The sequence below is a fragment of the Maylandia zebra genome, linkage group LG11 (assembly GCF_041146795.1).
Source record: "Maylandia zebra isolate NMK-2024a linkage group LG11, Mzebra_GT3a, whole genome shotgun sequence".
NCBI lineage: Eukaryota > Metazoa > Chordata > Actinopteri > Cichliformes > Cichlidae > Maylandia > Maylandia zebra.
The window spans coordinates 37,881,289-37,900,559 of NC_135177.1; the positions used below are offsets into that span (position 1 = coordinate 37,881,289).

Here is a 19,271-nt window from a genome sequence, read left to right on the forward strand (position 1 = left end):
TCAAGATTCAAATATCTGATTTTATTTATATTCAAGCAGCAACAACCTGGTGATTACATATCGACAGTCAGAATTTTAAGAACGATTCATGCGTGGGTCAGCAGGTGAACATAAAGGTGTGTGTCAGGTAAAGGTGCATCACATGAGATCATAAACAAACCTTATCTTCCACACAAAGACAAGCCTGTCAACACTGCTGCGTCTGTCACACGCAGACAGTAAAAATCACTTTATGTCCGTCAGACGGTGTCTTAGATTTAAACACGAAGCTTTGTTTAGCAGAGAAAACTCTTCTCGTAGGTACGCGTCAGTGCGAGGAGCCATTTGAGGCACCGCTGTTAACCGTTCAAGGATGAAGACAGTCCTCACAAAGCCAATTCAATCCTCCAAGAACAGAGAAACCTTCCCGATTGTCACACGTGACTTATGAACGTTTGGAAGAATGGAAAATATCTGAAACATGCTGAAACTCCACAACAACCTCTAGCAGCTGACCTAGAACCGAGGTTCTCTCAGCTGCTAGCGGTTACCTCTGAGTGACGATGATGATTTCCTATTGAATTGTTAAAACTCACACTAGTGCTTCTAAACAAACTTATAACATTTAATTAAACCTACATGTGGAACCTCACGGGATCCTGGGAATCCAGGACAAAAGGTTTGGAAGTGTTTGAAAGAATCCTGGCAGAGGTCAAAATATCCGCCAGCATTCAAGCTGTCACGCCGAGGCCAGTCAGAGGTCTGTCTCCAGTATGACTTCCTCCCAGTAGTCCTTAAAAAATGACACGTTTGCATCGTTCTGACAGAACTGACGTAAGCCCGCCCACAGCCCAGGATCCACGTAGGTGTGGCAGACCAGGTAACCTTTAAGACTCGGCAGGAAAGCTTCCAGTTGTGCCAGAAACACGGCGCACACCGATGTCAGACTGCGGCCAAAGATGTTGATGTTGAGGCGCATGGCATTGTGGCGGTAGGGTACGGCATACGGTGGCGTGCCCAGACTGAGGGCAGCGGGCTCGAACTCACGGTCTACGATCCACGTTAGGCCTCTGCGCTGCAGCACCTCTAGGTTGGCCTCCACCGGCTTCAAGGGCTCCCAGTCGTTGATGATGGTTTTGCCGGGCAGCAGGTTGGAAACCACGTGGTCGGACAGGACCAGCGTCTCAGCCTGCCGCCAGCTCAGCGTGACCGGACCACAGGAGGAGTCGGCGTGGAGCGGATGTTTGGATCGAAGCTCAGTGATGAAGGAGCCCAGGTTGACCGCCTCACAGCACAAAGACAAGATGGCCTGCAGGGGGCGACAGAGAGGACGGGGTGAGTCTGTGGTTTACTTACCTGTTCTGGTTCGACTCATCGCAGTCGCTCGGGAAACAAGTCCAAGTTCAGGCTTGGTCACAACATGCAACCGGACTATTCATGCTGTGATCCAGTCCATCATCCAATCACGTGGCATGTGTGCTCTTCACCCCCGTCACGAGTCTGAGGCCAAACTAAGAACCGCACATCTGTAGTTTCCATTCAGTGGACACGGAGGGATCGTTTACAGTCCAGGCTGAAAAACCAGGCGGACTCTTCAACTGTAAGTGCTCAGAGCACGCTCAGTCTTAGGATGTGTCTGCAGCATCACGGTAACCACGACAACAAAGGCCACCTTGCAATAACTAGAAGCCAGCGGTGATCTCTGACCAAACGTCAGTGTGATGACACTGTGCCGGTCCTGCAGTCCTAACAGGAGAGTAATTATAAATTAATTCAAGTCGTTATTTATTTTTAAAAACCCTTTGATTCATTTCCTATGAATATCGACACATTAGCTTTACTTCTCAACCACGACGTTCATGAACTGAAAGTCTACGTGCTTCAGGAGGACGCGGCATTTCTGCACAGCACGGTCAGAATAAAGGGAACGGCGCCGCTCGAACAGACGCATCAGCTTCTGCAAACAGCTGCGCGACGTCGCTGTGATGAAGAATTATCACCAACTTTGGTCACAATCACAAACCGGTGGACTGTGACACACCTCCTTTGCGATGAGCCTGTACTTGGCGAGCGTCTTCACTGAAGGATTGTCTCCTCGGCTCAGCCTCACAGCAGAGATTTCTGGGTAGTAGCGGCGGACGTAGTTGGTCACATGCGTCTGGAGGGCGCTGGCGATGCCGCTGCCCCTCAGATCGGACACCACCCTGCGCCCCTGAAGTACTGCCGTCTGACCGCCATCCACCAGGAGCGCAGACTCCAGCGCCACCTGCAGGGAGATGGAGAATGCAGCTCAGTGTAGAAAAACAGAGCCGTGAAATGAAAACTGCGGTCTGCTTCCTCAGGGCTCGCCTTCACGCCTCACCACTCTGCCGTCGATCCGGGCGATGAAGACGACGCGTCCAGGCTCCTGCAGCCAGCGGTGAAAGAAGGCGGCCATGTAATCGAGCCCGTTGTAGTCATCAGGCGTGCAGATGTTCAGGACCTGCGGGACAACACGGGCTCTGTTAGGAACGACGCTCTGAGGACACCTGGGCGTTCCTGACTCCGCCTCAAACAGACGTCAGAATACAGACAACTTCTAATTGGCGCAGAGCAAACGACGACACACGGGTCCGTGACGCTCAGCACTGATTTTAAGTTTGGCTGTTAAAGCCTTCCATCAATCACCTCCACGACATCTCCCAGGTTAACCACAGGTCAGAGGTCGTCGCTGCTCCCAGCAACCTCCCTCGCCTGAAACTAAAGGGTCCACGCCTCTGTCTGTCCCCACGGAGACCCCTTTAGACCTTTAAATCAGCTCTGAACGCGTCGTCTGTCTGAGGTGCTCAGAGTTTATCACTGTGATTTTATTTGACTGCTCAGATTTTCTTCAGGTATCGATTCTAACTTGTGACTCCTGCAATTCATGTGTGTCCTTTGTCCCTGTGAGAAATGACAAAGCGCCGAAGCAAACAGGAAATGAGGCCATGAGGTTTTTTTAGTTAGTCACAGCAGTAAATTATGTGATGTTCAAAGTTTTTTAAAGCTGTTCAGCGGCGTGCTGCAGCGGTGTGCACTCCTTCACCTCATATGTTTTATGGAGCAAACGCCATAAAGGCGAAGAGAACCGCTCGAGCAGCCGCGGTCAGTCGTCCTATCAGTGGCTTCAGCCTGTGCATTCAGCCTGAGTTCACATCTCGCACTCTGACCTGTGATCTTTAGAGAGTCATGTGACTATTAATGGAAAAATGTTGGGACCTGCTGGAAGTCCTGCTCCTGGGCCAGGCAGTACACCACATCAGCTGCTTCCCCTCCTGCAGACATCCTGGTCCTGTTTCAGCCCCTGAGGTGTTTCCTGCACGCTTCGGTCTCCAGAACCTCTGAAGCACTTTGCACCTGCAGAGAGCGGTCGACGGTTCCTCTGCGAAGCTTCTGGAGAGTCCAGAGGTCAGAAAGCTGTCTGCTCAGCCAACGCTCAGGGCTGCGTTCAGCATCCACACCCCTGCAGCTGGGGCTGGAGTGCTGACAGCGTTCGCCTCTCACAGCGATAGTTTCATCTGTCAGATTATCATCGTTTGTGTCTCTGAGTGCTTTAGTGGTAAAACTGATTCAGATTTTCAGAATAAAAGCTTTGTTTCAGCATTAAAAACATGTAAAATTCTTTCTGCAGGTGCGTAAAGTTCAAACTGTTCAAACTCCACTTCTGCAGAACTTAGGGTGACTGTGAATGCAGCTTCTGAAGCCACGCCCTCTGCCGAGGATTTCACCAGCAGAGGATCCATCAGCATCCAATCAGATGGTGGAGGTGTGAGATTTAAAGAGTTACCTGTAAGAGGAAACCTTCAGAGACCAAACAGTCACACCTGGTGGTGAAGTGCCAGCGCTGCAGTCACGGTGACGGGGCAGGTGTTTAGGAGCAGGGCTCTGGTTGGGTTTGCTGGTTTAGACTTGTAAATACTAATAAAAATGAACAGAAAAACAAAGGGGAGGAGCCTCATGTTGGAGAAGCAAACATGTCGGCACAGGTGCTGACCAACTCGCAGAGAACAGTGTGCTCGTAATTACAGATGTTCAGGTTTTCTGCTGCTTCAGCCTGAGGCACACATCACACTCGTGCTTCTACATCCTCTGCTGAGCAACCTCTGACCTCTGACCTGCTGCTCAGGTTCAACAGGTAGTGGTCAGAGTGAATTGAGCTGCTGTGAGATTAACTTTGAGAAAATGCTTCTCGTGGCCGTCAGGATGGGCATGTGGGTGAAGTGTGGGGTCAGGCCTCTTAGGTCCAAATCAGTCAGTTCTCCTCTCAGCATCTCTACAGAGGAACACCTTAGCCCCCCCCCCCCATATGACACAGAGTCATATGATGGCTGATAACACGGGAACCGTCAGAGGAGCCGTCTTCAGCAGAGCCTCAAACCTCCAGAGCCCAGAGGCAGGAGAGCAGGTCCAGGGACACGTGGAACATCTGCATGCTGCAGATGGAAGCGATCCCTCCATCTTTGTCCAGGGTGGGCTCCTGCACCGGATGCACGGTCATTGGATATTCCATGACGCTGTAAATCACGTCAGACCGGAGTCATTTTTATCAACTCTTAACCTTTAACAACCTGCTGCAGATTTGAACTCACTGTTCAAACTGGCTAATTCGCTTTAGTGCTGATTTTATCTGTTGTCAAGTTTTGTTTTGCAATTCTAACATATTTTATATAGTTTTAAAACTATTTTCCTTTTCATTTTTTCTTTTGTAGGTGATCTTCGGTTTCTGAAAGGCGCCCTCAAATAAAATGTATTATTATTATAATTATTACTATGATAATGACATTAATAATAATATTATTAACATTCCTGTTGGTGGCCCTCAGACAGCAGAGGGCTCTGTTTAGTCTGCCTGATTATAGGAAGAGAAGAAGAAGTCGGGCATGCGCAGAGGCGGAGGAGGCTGTGAGCTGCCAGCTGGACTCCGTGTTCCACCGTGAAGCGACACGAAGGTCCGTGTGTGTGTGTGAGAGAGAGAGAGAGAGAGAGAGGAGGAGGAGCACCGCTGATGAAGATCCGGAGCGTTTGTACCGGAAACGACAACAGCAGAGCTCCGTGTGTCAGCTGTGAGTATCCTCTGCTGCTCCTCAGGTCCGACCGGGACCGCGCCTGGAGAGTGCTGGAAAGTTTTTGAATGGCACACAAAGAGGAAGAGTGAGAAAAGTACTGAGTTTAGAAGTACTCTGTTACAGTAAAAGTACAGGAGTGTGCTGTGCGGTTATGAGAAGTCATAAGTGTCACTGCAGGTGTGACCAGTGGGAGTCTGCACATGCTCAGTTCGACCCTCTCCTGGGTAGACAGTAGGAGCTTGGACCATTTGTTTTGGAGGTAAGGTGAGTTTACCTTCATCTCTGACTGAGTAATCTAAAGTAATCCCATTCTGGGTGTCTTGCCTCAACCGGGGACCTCATTAGTGAATGAGCCCGGTTGGATGAGCTCTGCTCCACCCTGGCTGTGGCGAGCGTGCTCTGGGTTGGAGCGTTTCACCTGGTGTGTTGTTGTGATGTCGTTCGTCTCAAGCTGAGACTTTGCAAAGGCTGTATATCAAAGATGGACACGGCTGCTGTGACACTGACCGCTGGTTGAAGTCCCGCGTTGATTGTTGATGTCATCGGTTGTTTGCAGCCACCCAACGACCAATGAACCAATGGCCCTCAGTCTGCAGGAGAAACGTCCTTGTGGTTTCTTTGGGCGCTCGCAGGCTGCCGTAGCGGGCTGTAAACATGTTGTAAAGTTTTAACCTGAGGGTCTGAGAGATCACCTCACTGCTGGACTGCAGCTTGTGTCCATCTTTTACGTACAGTCTAACAGGAAGACCTTTGCTAGACCATAATTGGGACAACAGGTGATGATATAGGTGTGGCGGGTACAGCTGAGGCTGGCTCGGTGGAGTGTTTCCCTCTGAAGCACGACTTGGATTCACCCGTGAGGCTGTTTTATTGATCAGCTCATGTGACTTCAGGTAAATCGGAGGCGGTCTCAGTCTGCAGGTTCCTCGCTGTCGTGTTTGGAAGCTAAGAGACGTGGGACAGGTCGGGCTTGTTTGCGGAGAAACACGTTTGGCAGCCTATCAGGTCTCAGCTCAGGTGTGTGCGTTTGGGTGTGTGCCTACCAGGATGTCCTCCTCAGAGCTGCTTTACCTGCTCTCCACACACACACACACACACACACCTGCTTTGTCAGTTTGTCAGCTGCTGCTAGGTCATGTGACCCACACAGATGTCTTTTGCACACTGCTGCAGCTTCTCAGGCTTTCAGAACAGCGAAGGTGTCGTATTCAGGAACTCGAGCTGAAGAGCTTCAGCTGTGACCTCTGCTCTGCTTTCCCATACAGTGTCCGCCTCTAGCTCCTCCTCCTCCCCCCACTCTGTCTGGTACTGATCCAGGTGTGAACCTGTGTCTGCAGGTGATGGATGCAGAGAGCGGGGAGCTGTTTCTCGGCGTCATGGCATCCGGGAGCTGGCAGCTCGACGGTCCGTTCTCCTCCTCAGAGCTCATCCCGGCCGGCTCAGAGAAACCCCTGCAGGACTGGGCGGTGGACCCCGAGTGTGTGAGTGTCTGTGATCACATGACCACTCAGAGAGGAAGTGTTTATTTGAAACTTTGAAGTGGCGGCGAGTTTTTCCATGTCTGATGTGGCCTTGCTGTTCGTGACTGTGTAAAATGTGACCTTCATCAGATTCTCAATGACAGCGACTCCGAGGACGTCCTCCACGCCGTCAATCCAAACGAGGTGTTTCCCAGCGGGCCACCGGCTGACCCGTCATCAGAGAGCGACAGCGGGATCTCCGAGGACCCCGCCATCGAGAGTCCTGTCACCACGGTGACTGCAGCGGGCACCCAGCTGGCGCCAACGACAGTTTACCAGCTGGTTTATGACATCAGCGGGCTGGGCGGTGCTAAGACTGGAGCTGGACAGGAGAACATCATCTCCATCGAGCTCGGTGAGGCCACGCTTTGTTTCTGCCGTTCAGGATTCGACGAATCAGGCGACATTCAGCGGCGGCAGCTAGCTTCATGCTCGTGTCGACTGAGCTTAAAGAAGTTTGTTTCATTAAAGCATCAGCAGATGATTCATGCTGAGAATCAGCTGAAGTCCAACTTTAGTGTAGTACCGGTGTCTCCACCAGGGGGCGTGTGAGTATTAACAGAAGCTATAGCATACATTTTCATTGCTATGCAGATGATGCCCAGCTCAGTGGTCCCTCAGATGGTCCCGCCCCTCCCGAGCCTGGCTCTGCTGGAGGTTACTTCCTGTTAAAGGGGAGTTTTTCCTTCCCACTGTCGCCAAAGTGCTTGAGTGTTTGTCTCTATGTTTGGAGGGTCTTTACAATATAAAGCGATTGATTTGGCGCTACATGAACAAAGTTAATTGAATTTAATTACGAACTCGTTCTGATGTGAAACTGCGAGCTGGTTTTGCACATGGATGAAACACTGCCCCCTGCTGGTGACGTCATGGTTAGTTTGGAACGATGATGATTTTAAATCATTGTTTAATATTTTTAGGTGGCGTTCATGGCACGAGACTGAAGCTTTCAGCTTCCTGTTAAACGACCTGGTGTGAAGCCAAAAACTATGACTCCACCCATTTAAAGAAAAAATCGACAGTGTGATGTAAGCGCGGCAGAAACAGGAAGGAGTGGCGTCGTTAACGGTGGTGCGCTCTCTCTGCAGATCAGTGGAGCTCTCAGCTGCTGCTGTCGGACTCGTGCGTCGTGAGCGAACTACCTGTGGTTTCGGCGCCACGGCTCGCCATCCCTTCTCCCAGCCTTGACGACGACCTGGTGAGCCTCTGTTTCCTTTTTTTTTTTTTTTCCTTGTCCTTCGTCAGGCTCCGCCCTAACGACTCATTCTTCTTCTTGTGTTGCAGCTGTGCCTGGATCTTCAGCTGACCGAGGAGGAGCAGAAGCTGCTGACCCAGGAGGGCGTGTCGCTGCCCAACAACCTCCCCCTCACCAAGGTCGGGTGCACAGATGCTCTCAGGCCGCCGCGTTTCTGTGTCAGGTGCACGCTGCTGACTTTGAACCGAACTTTATTCACAGGCCGAGGAGCGAATTCTGAAGAAGGTCCGGAGGAAGATCCGCAACAAGCAGTCGGCTCAGGACAGCCGGCGGCGGAGGAAGGAGTACATCGACGGGCTGGAGAGCAGGTAACCGGCCAGCTGACCGCCGCCGCGTCGCTGACAGAGACTCCATTTCCAGACGTGTTGTGAGGTTTTTTCAGCGAGTCGATAGTTCGCCCCCCCGCCTTCATTTATCTGCTCTCACTTTCAATTTGAACTTCCTTCCATCCTCCAGGGGTCGTGACCCCGCTGAACTTCAGCCGTCTCCAGTGTCGCAGTCCGCGTCACGAGGGTTAACGCTGGATGAGGGCGGCGTTGTCACACGTTCACCTGCAGATTGGCTGCTATGAGCAGGAGAAGGAGGGGCTCGCTCTGTGTCAGCCAGAGCGGCTCAGATGTGTTTTTGTTGTGGGTTCAGAGTAATGAGGGAGTCACAGCTGTGTGTTAAATCGATGCTATAGGTCCGTCGTGACCACAAACCCCGCCCCATATTGTGTTTCCTCCTGCAACTTCTTCAGCTTAGAGAAACCTCAGCGCCACCTGTTGTATTGGTGATGAAACCGCAGAGCGACAGAAAGTTACGCCTTGACACTGAGCGGCGTCGCCGGGTTACTGGCGTTAAACTGTCATTAACGAAGACGGCGCTAAACGTGTTTTTAAAGCTCTCAGCCTCACAGGCAGAGTTACGTCTGTGTGAGCGGTGATGTAAATAACCTTTACATGTACGGCTTCATGTCCTGTTCAAGTCTGCACAGAGGTCCCCATGGTAACACCTGTGTGTGTGTGTGTGTGTGTGTGCGTGCGTGCGTGCGTGCGTGCGTGCGTGCGTGCGTGTGTGTGTGTGTGTGTGTGTGTGTGTGTGTGTGTGTGCGCTGACAGGGCGGCGGCGTGCTCGATGCAGAACAAAGAGCTGCAGCGGACGGTGGAGCAGCTGGAGAAACGTAACAAGTATGAACACGCTTTGCTGATTATTGAGGTCACAGAGAGGTCACTTCCTGTGACATAAACACAGGGAACGATGTCGAGCTCACACTCTGTAGGTTTTATTGTAATCTCACACAGTTTGGTGACATGAATACCACAGACATGTTATTCCAGACACTTCTGTCACAAACAGGATCAGAAACATCCACATCAGGGAGACCTCCCTGTGGTTCTGACTCCCACCAGCAGGGGGCACTGTGCTCTCACTTTAAATGTGAACCTCGGACAGCTCGGTCACGAGGACCTGAGTCTGTCTGAAACAGTCAGATTTACTTTTTAGTTTCTTCTTGAACTTCCTGCTGAGTTTGCTGCTTGCTGATTGGTTCACCTGCTCAGGTAAGCCCTAACCAGCCCCTGTGTTCCTGCTCCTCAGCTCTCTGCTGGCTCAGCTGCAGCAGCTTCAGTCTCTCATCAAGCAGACGGTCAGTAAAGGAGCCCAGACCAGCACCTGCCTACTGGTACGACCACCTTAAACCCGTTAAGGTGGAATGAAGTCTGTTTTGTTTTTGTTTGTTTGTTTTAGTTCTGCTCCTACACACACACACACACACACACACACACACACACACACACACACACACACACACACACAAGCCCGTTCAGCTATCTTAGTGAGGACCTTCATTGACCTTAATAACCCTAACCATGAATGAATGCTGACCCTAAACCTAACCATAACCGAATTGTAACCCTGACACTGAAACCACATTTTGAGCTTCAAAAATGTCTTCAGACTTGTGAGGACCGGGTTGTGTGTCCTCACAAGTGACTGTTCTCACAAGTATAGTAGAATGCAGATTTCGGTCCTCACAATGACAGCTAGACAGGAACACAGACACACACACTCTGACCCTGCTCCTCGTGTGTCTTCAGATCATCCTCGTCTCTCTCGGTCTGATCATCCTGCCGAGCTTCAGCCCGTTCAGCCGCCACCGTGCAGACGACGACTACAGACCCACAGGAGGTTGGTCCCTGATGACATCACTTCCTGTTTGAGCATCTGTGATGGCAGCACAGGGTTTAGATGGAGGCTTTTGGGGAAGCTGAGAGTTTGTAGGATTGAACATTTTAAATAAAAATAGTTCTTCAGGCGCTCGAGCGCTTCCTGACGCTCGCTGTGTAAATATGGCGACACAGGTAAACGCGGTAAATCCTGGTCTCATGTTGTCGGTGTGGCAGGAATGTTGCCTCAGAGACTGGAAAATGAATCCTAGGAATAACTTCGGTCGCGTTTTCTCCTCGGCACGTCAAACCGCTGGACTCATGATTTATTTTTTCATCTTTCCAGTGATTTCCAGAAACATCCTGACGGATCCGTCGTCCTCTCAGCCGACCTCAGACGACGCCTACGGTGCGACGTCCCTGCAGTCTGAGTCCCCCGCTCTCAGCCAATCAAAACCTCCTGAGGGAACGTCGAATCTCCCAGAACCAACAGAAAACCACGAACACGCAGCCGCAGACGGTACGGAGGGGAGCCGGTCGGGAAACGGCTCGGTGGTTGCTGCCGAGCAGACGGAACCCGGCGCCCTCGGCCAGAAGTCGACGGTCCGAGGAGGACGGCGCGATCAGGCCAAACCGGGACACGCCGATGAGATGTAGAAACCGGACTTCCTGTTTTGAAGGAAAAAAACCCGACCTGCCCGATCGATCAGCTGATCGGTGCTGATTTATGGTGGTGGATTTCAAATGATCAAAAACACCAGACGGTATTATTCACGCCGAAACAAACCCTGTTAGCATCTACGGACATCCAGCACGAAGGTGAAGGTTCAAACTCGCCGTGGCTTTTCACCATCGCCTGTTAGCATGCTAAGTCACGAGTACGCCAAAAGTCTTTGTTTGTTTAATAAATAAAAGGTTTTCTTCACAAATACGTGAGCAAACGTTACTTGTTTGAGTTGCAGCGTTGCTCACACGCCACGTAAACGTGTGGATGTTAGCAGCGCGGTGCGGTGACCGCTTTTCTTTTTCTTTCTGGGATGAAAAATGAATCAGTTGTGACGTCTGGAGTGATTATTGCCAAGTTTGATTTTTTCTTGTAGCGTGTCCTGATCATAAAGGAGCTAAATCATCTACAAACTGCTGCGAGGAGCTCGTGCACCTTTGTGACACGTGGTGACCTCATCATTTCAGACTTTGGCCACGCTGAATGTGCAGAGCGCCCCCTGAAGTGAAACGTGTGTAAATGTCTTTCTGGGTGAATTAAACTGTTTTTGCTGATCTCAGTTTCTTGGATTGATTCGTTTGTTTTGCTGCGTCTGAACTTTGACCTTTAAACGCTGTCAGACTTCACGGATCCGCCGGTCCCTGCAGGCCGAGCAGAGGAACCTGTTTCAGTTTCACCTCCGTACCTCCCAGCTTCGTTTCAGGATCTGCTTCATTAAAGGGAAACCGAGCGTGTGCAGCAGCACGGCGAGGCCGACTGGTCTGACTGGAGCTGCCAGCTGTTATTTTTTTTTTGTAATGAATAAAAAATAACATGACGTTTCTGTGCTGATGTTTGTGATCGTTCAGACACTGCTGCACTTCACCCAGAAACCATCAGAGGGCGTCACAGACCAAAGGCAGTGAGTCTCAGCTTCGATCTGATTGGGCGTCTCATGAAACACTAAAAATAAATCGTTTATAAAATCAGGTTTTACTTTCGTAAAACTTGCAGGTCACTTGTCACAAAACTTTGATACGTTTTTATTTTTGGATTTATGTCATGAAAGCATTTTTAGATTAATATTTATATTTTATTATTATTATTATTATATGTTTTGATATCTTTTCCAGTTGTCTTCATAATTATTACTTTAACAATTGGTGTTTTTATTTGTTACGATTTTTATGATTTGAATTGATTTTTGTCAGTTCCTTATTTTAATATTTTTCTATTTAATTTAACAATTTCTGAGTTTTCAGTTTCCTTTTTAATCATTTATTTATTTTTTGAAGTTATTTTTTCATTGTTACTGTTTATTATTATTTATAGGTGAGCAGTGCTGTTGGCCGTGGGTGTCGGCTGCTGGTGAGTCCGAGCTGATCGGGTTGAACCTGCGGCTCTAATCTGCTGCTGTTGTTTTGGGCGGATTGTCCCTTTAATGATGGGGTCGGGGATAATCTGCAGATGAGCCGCCACCTCTCGCTGTGACCCAGTTTGTGATCTACACTGGGACTGAAACTGACTCCAGATCAGAGCCGAACCTGGAAACATCTGTCAGATCAACCCGATGCAGATCTAGAGACGAGGACGGCAGAGCAGATGCAGATCTAGAGACGAGGACGGCAGAGCAGCTGCAGACTCGTGAGGACGCGGCGTCTGCAGATGGCGTCTGCAGTTTGCGGACACCATCTGCAAACCAAAACTGCAGTCTGCAGTTCATGGCATGATTTCAGAGTTGATGAGGATGTTGGGGCAGCCTGATGCGCGTTTCATCACAGTTTTGGTCAATGCTAACAGTGCAAGCACGAGCTGCAGTTCATGCGACGGCCACAGGAGGGCACTAATTAAAGATCCTGTAATGGAGCACAGTAAAGACGGGCGGTCGTGTTGGTTCGGTGAGCAGGGTCGGAGAAAGCGTTTTATCGTCATTCTGATTAAAGTTAGTTTCTCTACATTTGAGTCGTTTGGTTTCTTGACCAATGACGCGCTCGCTGTGAGCTGATGGTGCTCACCTCCATCCATAAATCACCAGCAGTTATTTCATTTTTTGGAGTTTGAGGCTTTCAGATATTTGTCAGTACTTTAGAGATCACCTCCCTCCTCCTCTCTCCCCCGCTTGTGTCCACAGGCTGAGGTCAGTTTCCTTCGCCAGGCGCAGGCGGCGTCTGTGTGACACATTTCACCCTCGTGGATTATCTCTGTGAACACGCCATAATCTACATCATGCTGTGGATTAGCACAGATGTCTGTGGGATTACAGAGAGTGCCGCGTGTTTCCTGAAGCTAAAGCTGGAACCAGGCTCAGCTTCAGGTCTCGGGTCTGTTCAGCCCAAAAGGAGGAGACTGTCCTCCCAGTCGGAGGCAGCGGAGCCTCTGCTGGACACCAGAGGAACTGCAGGCTCGAGCGTTACTGCCCACCCTGTGACGTCAGCGCTTTCAGTAGCTCTCATTCTCGGCCACTCCCGCTGTCCGCCGGAGGGGGGCGCTTCCGGGCTGCCGATGAGCCGCTGAGCCAGCGGGCAGGCGGGGAGGGGGGACAGGGAGGAGGAGTAACCGGACACCCAAGCACGGAGTGGCTGCTGGCCGGTCAGAGTGCGGCGGAGCCCGGCGGCAGCCACAGCAGCGAGTCGCTCAGCACAGTGACACCGAGCAACAGAGCCGTGGAGCGGCGGAGCTGAGGCGGAGGCTCCGGTCTCCCCTGCAGGAGTTTGACTGCTTTAACGGCTCTCCGAGTCTCCATCGAGCGGATAACGGAGTTCCCGTGAAAGTGGGAGAAGTGTCGCGATCAGCCGCCGGACACCGGCAGCATGAAGAGGAGCAGCTCCGGGAAACGGGTGAGTGATACCGGGACAGAGGGCGACCCCCGGGGCTCTCTCCGTTAAAGCAGAACTCGAAGAACAAAAGCCCGAGGATTAGTTTTATTCTGAAGGCAGAGAGCTGCAGGCTTCTCAAGAACCCACGTCCGGTTTTCATAATAAAGGCCTCACTCTGCTGATGCTTAAAAAGTGCCAAAAGGCCAACAAACAGACGGAGAAGTGATGTTTTTAACAGTGACCCGGTCTGTGAGGGTCTGTGAGGTCCAGGCCGGTCCTGGAGGCTTTAAAGTGACCTGAATGTGGTGTGATGGTTAATCTGCTCAGCAGCTCCAGTTTCAGTTACAGCCTTTAATGGACTTGCATAACAACCATCTGACCCCAAACCGGCTGAACTCAGAATGAAAGCAGTTAGAGGCGGGCTCTGTCGGTGCTACACACACCTGTCTGTCCACACAGGTGAGGATGAAGAAACAGAGTAATAGAAATCAGTGTCTCCCAGTCTGTACACAACAGAAAACAGAGTAGAAACAGCAATAGAAGCATGAATAGAAACACAAGTAGAGTATTATAAACAAAGACTAAAAATACAAACTGAGGAGATGAGGTTGATTTAGGCTGAGCTTCTGGAGCCGTGTTGACAGGTTTCCCTGCTCCTCACCTGCTCTGTCGGCTTCCTGTTTCTTGTCTCAGGGCGCGTCCGAGTCGGCGCCGCAGAACGCGCCGCCTGATAAAGTGGGCTGGATCAGGAAGTTCTGCGGCAAAGGGATCTTCAGAGAGATCTGGAAGAACCGCTTTGTCTTTCTGAGAGGAGACCAGCTGTTCATCTGTGAGAAGGAGGTGAGTCAGAGAGGGCGGGGCCTACAGGTGACCAACCCCTGACACTCACTCACTCAATTAGTCAATCAATCAATCGATCAGTGGACATGATCAGAGGTAGAAGGTCTCTGATCCTCACAGCGTGATCACCTGTAACCAGCAGGCAGGTGACACCTGTGATGTCATTAAGAAGGTTAACGAGGAACAGATTTAAAGGGAGTGCGCAGCTTTTTTATGAAACTGTTACAGAACTTTACAGGAGAACTCTTGCAGAGAACATCTGACATGTTGAACTTGGTAAGCACTGAAGTACCTCAGAGTACTCCAAAGTACCTCTATGTACATGCATTGAGAGTATTGTGTGTAGTATTTTTAGCCTTCCTCCAAATTCTGCAGTTCAGTTTGCAAACAGAAAGATTCTCCTCGGGTTTCATCAGCCGACGTTCTGCAGGAGTCGAGTTTCAGTCCGAGCTACAGATACACAGAGTGCTCCGGTTTCACTGCTGCAGCACAGGAAAAGTGTCCTTACAGAACCCTTATCACACAGGGAACGTCGTCATAGAACCCTTATCACACAGGGAACGTCGTCATAGAACCCTTATCACACAGGGAACGTCGTCATAGAACACTTATCACTCAGGGAACGTCGTCATAGAACCCTTATCACACAGGGAACGTCGTCATAGAACCCTTATCACTCAGGGAACGTCGTCATAGAACCCTTATCACACAGGGAACGTCGTCATAGAACCCTTATCACACAGGGAACGTCGTCATAGAACCGTTATCACTCAGGGAACGTCGTCATAGAACCGTTATCACACAGGGAACGTCGTCATAGAACCCTTATCACACAGGGAACGTCGTCATAGAACCCTTATCACACAGGGAACGTCGTCATAGAACCGTTATCACACAGGGAACGTCGTCATAGAACCCTTATCACACAGGGAATGTCGTCATAGAACCCTTATCACACAGGGAACGTCGTCATAGAACCGTTATCACACAGGGAACGTCGTCATAGAACCGTTATCACTCAGGGAACGTCGTCATAGAACCCTTATCACACAGGGAACGTCGTCATAGAACCCTTATCACTCAGGGAACGTCGTCATAGAACCCTTATCACACAGGGAACGTCGTCATAGAACCCTTATCACACAGGGAATGTCGTCATAGAACCCTTATCACACAGGGAACGTCGTCATAGAACCGTTATCACTCAGGGAACGTCGTCATAGAACCGTTATCACTCAGGGAACGTCGTCATAGAACCCTTATCACACAGGGAACGTCGTCATAGAACCGTTATCACACAGGGAACGTCGTCATAGAACCCTTATCACACAGGGAACGTCGTCATAGAACCCTTATCACACAGGGAACGTCGTCATAGAACCCTTATCACTCAGGGAACGTCGTCATAGAACCCTTATCACACAGGGAACGTCGTCATAGAACCGTTATCACACAGGGAACGTCGTCATAGAACCGTTATCACTCAGGGAACGTCGTCATAGAACCCTTATCACACAGGGAACGTCGTCATAGAACCCTTATCACACAGGGAACGTCGTCATAGAACCGTTATCACACAGGGAACGTCGTCATAGAACCGTTATCACACAGGGAACGTCGTCATAGAACCCTTATCACACAGGGAATGTCGTCATAGAACCGTTATCACACAGGGAACGTCGTCATAGAACCCTTATCACACAGGGAATGTCGTCATAGAACCCTTATCACACAGGGAACGTTGTCATAGAACCCTTATCACTCAGGGAACGTCGTCATAGAACCCTTATCACACAGGGAACGTCGTCATAGAACCGTTATCACACAGGGAATGTCGTCATAGAACCCTTATCACACAGGGAACGTCGTCATAGAACCGTTATCACACAGGGAACGTCGTCATAGAACCCTTATCACACAGGGAACGTCGTCATAGAACCGTTATCACACAGGGAACGTCGTCATAGAACCCTTATCACACAGGGAACGTCGTCATAGAACCCTTATCACACAGGGAACGTCGTCATAGAACCGTTATCACTCAGGGAACGTCGTCATAGAACCCTTATCACACAGGGAATGTCGTCATAGAACCCTTATCACACAGGGAACGTCGTCATAGAACCCTTATCACACAGGGAACGTCGTCATAGAACCCTTATCACACAGAGCCTAGTTTCCCTCCTAACACAACCTCTGTGTGAAAAGGTTTTCTAACATGTTCTCGGGTTCTGGGTGTGGTACCTGTGTGCAGCGGTGCAGTATTGATCACTGTGGTTAGCTCGTTAGGTGGCCACTGAGTTAATAGCTTTGTTCCAACACATGAAGCGGCGCTGCTTTGCAGCGTGTTCACAGAATTACACTTCCTGACCCTTTTTCAGATTCAAAGATTTTAGCTGGTTGTAAAATCTGTTTCGTGTTGCTCAGTGTTCCACTTTGTGTGAGATGGGGCTGGAAATATGTTTTTGCTCCGTTTGCTAATGTGTGTGTGTGTGTGTCAGGGACATTGTGAAACGAGGCGGCCTCTGGTTTGTGTTTGTGCGTTCACATCAGTCTCCGTGGTGCATTCAGGTTCCTCGGCTTCCTTTCTTCAGTTCCTCTTTTCACCCGTCGTTTGGCAGCGTCAGTGTGAAGTTACACATCGAAGCTTCCTGAAAACTGTCTCACCACCAAATTAGGATGTGTCTGTGTGCGCGGCGTCTCTGCTGTTGGTCGACAGACTCTCTTCTGCTTCTGTGGCTCTAAGTTAGGCATGTGTGAAGCTTCAACATGTCAGCAGCTCGACTTCCTGTCCTACCAGGAATAGAAACCCAGTGTGACACCAGGGAAACCACACACACTGAAATACACTCTGAAACCACACACACAGAGGTTTGTAGTCCTGTCTCTGTGGGGACTGAACCACGTGTGGGCACATCGCTCTGCTCGTCGGTTTCATCTCTGAGTTGGCATTGTAGTTTGGGACAATAAAGTTTTAGTGAAAGCGTCTTTCCCGCTCTTTTATGGGTTTATTTGTTTTTTAATTGGTTATTTGTTGTCAGTTTATTGGTATTTTTGACCCTCAGCACAAATAAACAGAGTTGTGTAATCAATCATCAATATTCAGAGTTTGGTGCCAGAGGAGGAGGAGTTACATAACAAGTGTCACATCCATCATAATCAATCACTTCCTGTCTGCTGTTACAGCATAAAACCGTCAGCAGCACAAGAATCACCTGCAGCCTCAACGTTCCTGTGAAAACTGACTGAAATATAACTGGCAGGTGCAGCAGCCAATCAGAATGAAGTAGGCTTTCTATTAGAGATGGACCGATCCGATATTACCTATCAGTATCGGTCCGATACTGACGTAAATTACTGGATCGGATATCAGAGACAAATAAAAAATGTAATTCGATCCATTAAATATCAGAAAAGCACCTCACAAAACTTGCTACATGGCGTAACTCGGCTCATAACCGTAGCACGTGGGAGCAGTGTGGTCACGTGATCGAGCGGCTGTGTGTGTTTGTAGCATCGCTACCAAACCAGCATTTCATCTCCGAGGAGGTGATCCCACAGAGAAGTAAAGCAAGTGTGTAAGTTCATCTCTGAATGTTTGTAAAGCTTAACCGATATATAGAGCGACTGCCTCTCTCCCTCTCCTGTTGCTGCTTCAATCATGATCAATGATCAGCTGATCGTCTCTCTTGTTTGTTTTTGGCCCACTTTGCACCAGAAAGAGGAAACCAGCAGCTGAACAACAGCAGCACGTTTAAGCTTGATCAGCTGTTGTTAGAATTTATTTAATATTACTTTCTACTCGAGGATCTTTTTCTACGCAGCTGACGGCTGGTAACTGTGCAGGGGCGGATCTAGCAAAGTTTAGCCAGGGGCGCCGATAGGGCATTAACAGGGAAGAGGGGGCACAAAGACATACTTTTCTTTCTTATTCTCATTTCAAATGTCGAGCTTTTAATAAATAATTATCTGACACCCAAAGTTTTAATCTGATATAAAATGTATAGAAGTCCATTACTGTATATAGTAACTATTAAGTCTAATATACCCTAGTAAGCTGTAGTACTTTTTCCTTTGGGAACCATCTGTGCAGTCTGCAGTTTTGTTGAAGAAAGATGTTGAATCTGTTTAATATTTCTTGAAAAATAATTGATTTCTGTGCATTTTTTTCCACCCTGCATCAAATTAAGGTTGATTACGTCGATTAAGCATCATGAGGTGGAGGGTAGGGGGTGGTTCCCTATTTTTTTTTGCTGGGAGTTTGCAACCCTATTAGTTAGGTTGCTTAATATTTCTGCTAAGTTCTCTTTAAAATACCAGAACAGGGAGGATGGAGCAGGTTTAATCAGAATCAGAATCAGAATACTTTATTGATCCCTGGGGGAAATTATTTTTTGTTACAGTGCTCCATTTTAAACCAACATTAAGACAAGACAGACAATACGCTAACTAAGAATAGTACAATATATACATATATATACATACATACATACATAAGTCACTTATAAATAAATATTTGGAAAAGAAACATGTGTAGTTGTAGCAGCAAACAGTGTGTTAAGTGGATGCGTTGTACAGGGAGCCACAGGCAGGAATGATTTCCTGTGTCGTTCAGTGGTGCTTTTCGGTAATCTCAGTCTCTCACTGAACGAGCTCCTGTGACTGACCAGCATGTCATGGAGTTTATTAGATTGATCAGTTTTGCTGAACTGTGAAATATTTTGGGTGCAGTGTATTTTTTGCATACAGGTATAACAGAATAGCTTTAGTGTTTTGTTTATTTAAACTTGAGTATGAACTTATACAAAATGCAGTAAGATATTAAAAAAACAGTTTTATTGATTAAAAAACACTATATCGGATTCATATCGGTATCGGACATAAAAAAGTGGTATCGTGCCATCTCTACTTTCTATTGTCTGTTAAC

General features: G+C 49.0%; 3 protein-coding genes across 9 annotated transcripts in view; 2 read left to right on the forward strand and 1 right to left on the reverse strand.

The window, feature by feature from the left end:
- On the reverse strand, positions 1 to 14,289 carry LOC101466879 (histidine N-acetyltransferase). 4 transcript variants are annotated; one of them, XM_023154045.2, is made up of 4 exons: positions 14,166 to 14,289; positions 2,342 to 2,461; positions 2,021 to 2,245; positions 1 to 1,288 (listed from the first exon to the last, which is right to left on the reverse strand). In XM_023154045.2, exons 2-4 carry the CDS (start codon positions 2,414 to 2,416, stop codon positions 734 to 736), a joined length of 855 nt encoding a protein of 284 aa, XP_023009813.1. In that variant the 5' UTR covers positions 2,417 to 2,461; positions 14,166 to 14,289; the 3' UTR covers positions 1 to 733. The 4 variants fall into 4 exon arrangements, with proteins under 4 accessions (XP_023009813.1, XP_076746494.1, XP_004572173.1 ...); XM_076890379.1 differs by lacking the exon at positions 14,166 to 14,289 and adding an exon at positions 5,571 to 5,959; XM_004572116.4 differs by lacking the exon at positions 14,166 to 14,289 and adding an exon at positions 3,217 to 3,471.
- On the forward strand, positions 4,709 to 11,268 carry LOC143421192 (cyclic AMP-responsive element-binding protein 3-like protein 4). Of its 4 annotated transcripts, XM_076890375.1 has the most exons (11): positions 4,709 to 4,744; positions 4,821 to 4,946; positions 6,401 to 6,544; positions 6,674 to 6,938; positions 7,672 to 7,781; positions 7,868 to 7,957; positions 8,040 to 8,146; positions 8,939 to 9,007; positions 9,417 to 9,501; positions 9,917 to 10,007; positions 10,332 to 11,268. In XM_076890375.1, the coding sequence occupies exons 3-11, from the start codon at positions 6,404 to 6,406 to the stop codon at positions 10,640 to 10,642; spliced, it is 1,269 nt and encodes a 422-aa protein (XP_076746490.1). In that variant the 5' UTR covers positions 4,709 to 4,744; positions 4,821 to 4,946; positions 6,401 to 6,403; the 3' UTR covers positions 10,643 to 11,268. The 4 variants fall into 4 exon arrangements, with proteins under 4 accessions (XP_076746490.1, XP_076746487.1, XP_076746489.1 ...); XM_076890372.1 differs by lacking the exon at positions 4,709 to 4,744 and having other exon boundaries at positions 4,936 to 5,060; XM_076890374.1 differs by lacking the exons at positions 4,709 to 4,744; positions 4,821 to 4,946 and adding an exon at positions 4,985 to 5,327.
- Positions 12,367 to 19,271, forward strand: part of LOC143421193 (pleckstrin homology domain-containing family O member 1-like) — a 17,764-nt gene continuing 10,859 nt past the window's right edge. Inside the window, exons 1-2 of the mRNA XM_076890376.1 lie at positions 12,367 to 13,525; positions 14,198 to 14,344. Of these exons, the coding sequence (XP_076746491.1) occupies positions 13,499 to 13,525; positions 14,198 to 14,344 (174 nt within the window). The 5' untranslated portion in view covers positions 12,367 to 13,498. The remainder of the gene's footprint in view (positions 13,526 to 14,197; positions 14,345 to 19,271) is intronic.

Coding starts and splice junctions, on each gene's coding strand:
- LOC143421192 (XM_076890375.1), top strand. CDS start 6,404: ATGGATGCAGAGAGCGGGGAGCTGTTTCTCGGCGTCATGGCATCCGGG. Junction 6,545..6,673: donor GGGCGGTGGACCCCGAGTGT/GTGAGTGTCTGT, acceptor GACCTTCATCAG/ATTCTCAATGACAGCGACTC. Junction 8,147..8,938: donor ATCGACGGGCTGGAGAGCAG/GTAACCGGCCAG, acceptor GTGCGCTGACAG/GGCGGCGGCGTGCTCGATGC.
- LOC101466879 (XM_004572116.4), bottom strand. CDS start 3,282: ATGTCTGCAGGAGGGGAAGCAGCTGATGTGGTGTACTGCCTGGCCCAG. Junction 2,462..3,216: donor AGGAGCAGGACTTCCAGCAG/GTCCCAACATTT, acceptor GTTGTCCCGCAG/GTCCTGAACATCTGCACGCC. Junction 1,289..2,020: donor ACAGGCTCATCGCAAAGGAG/GTGTGTCACAGT, acceptor CGCCCCCTGCAG/GCCATCTTGTCTTTGTGCTG.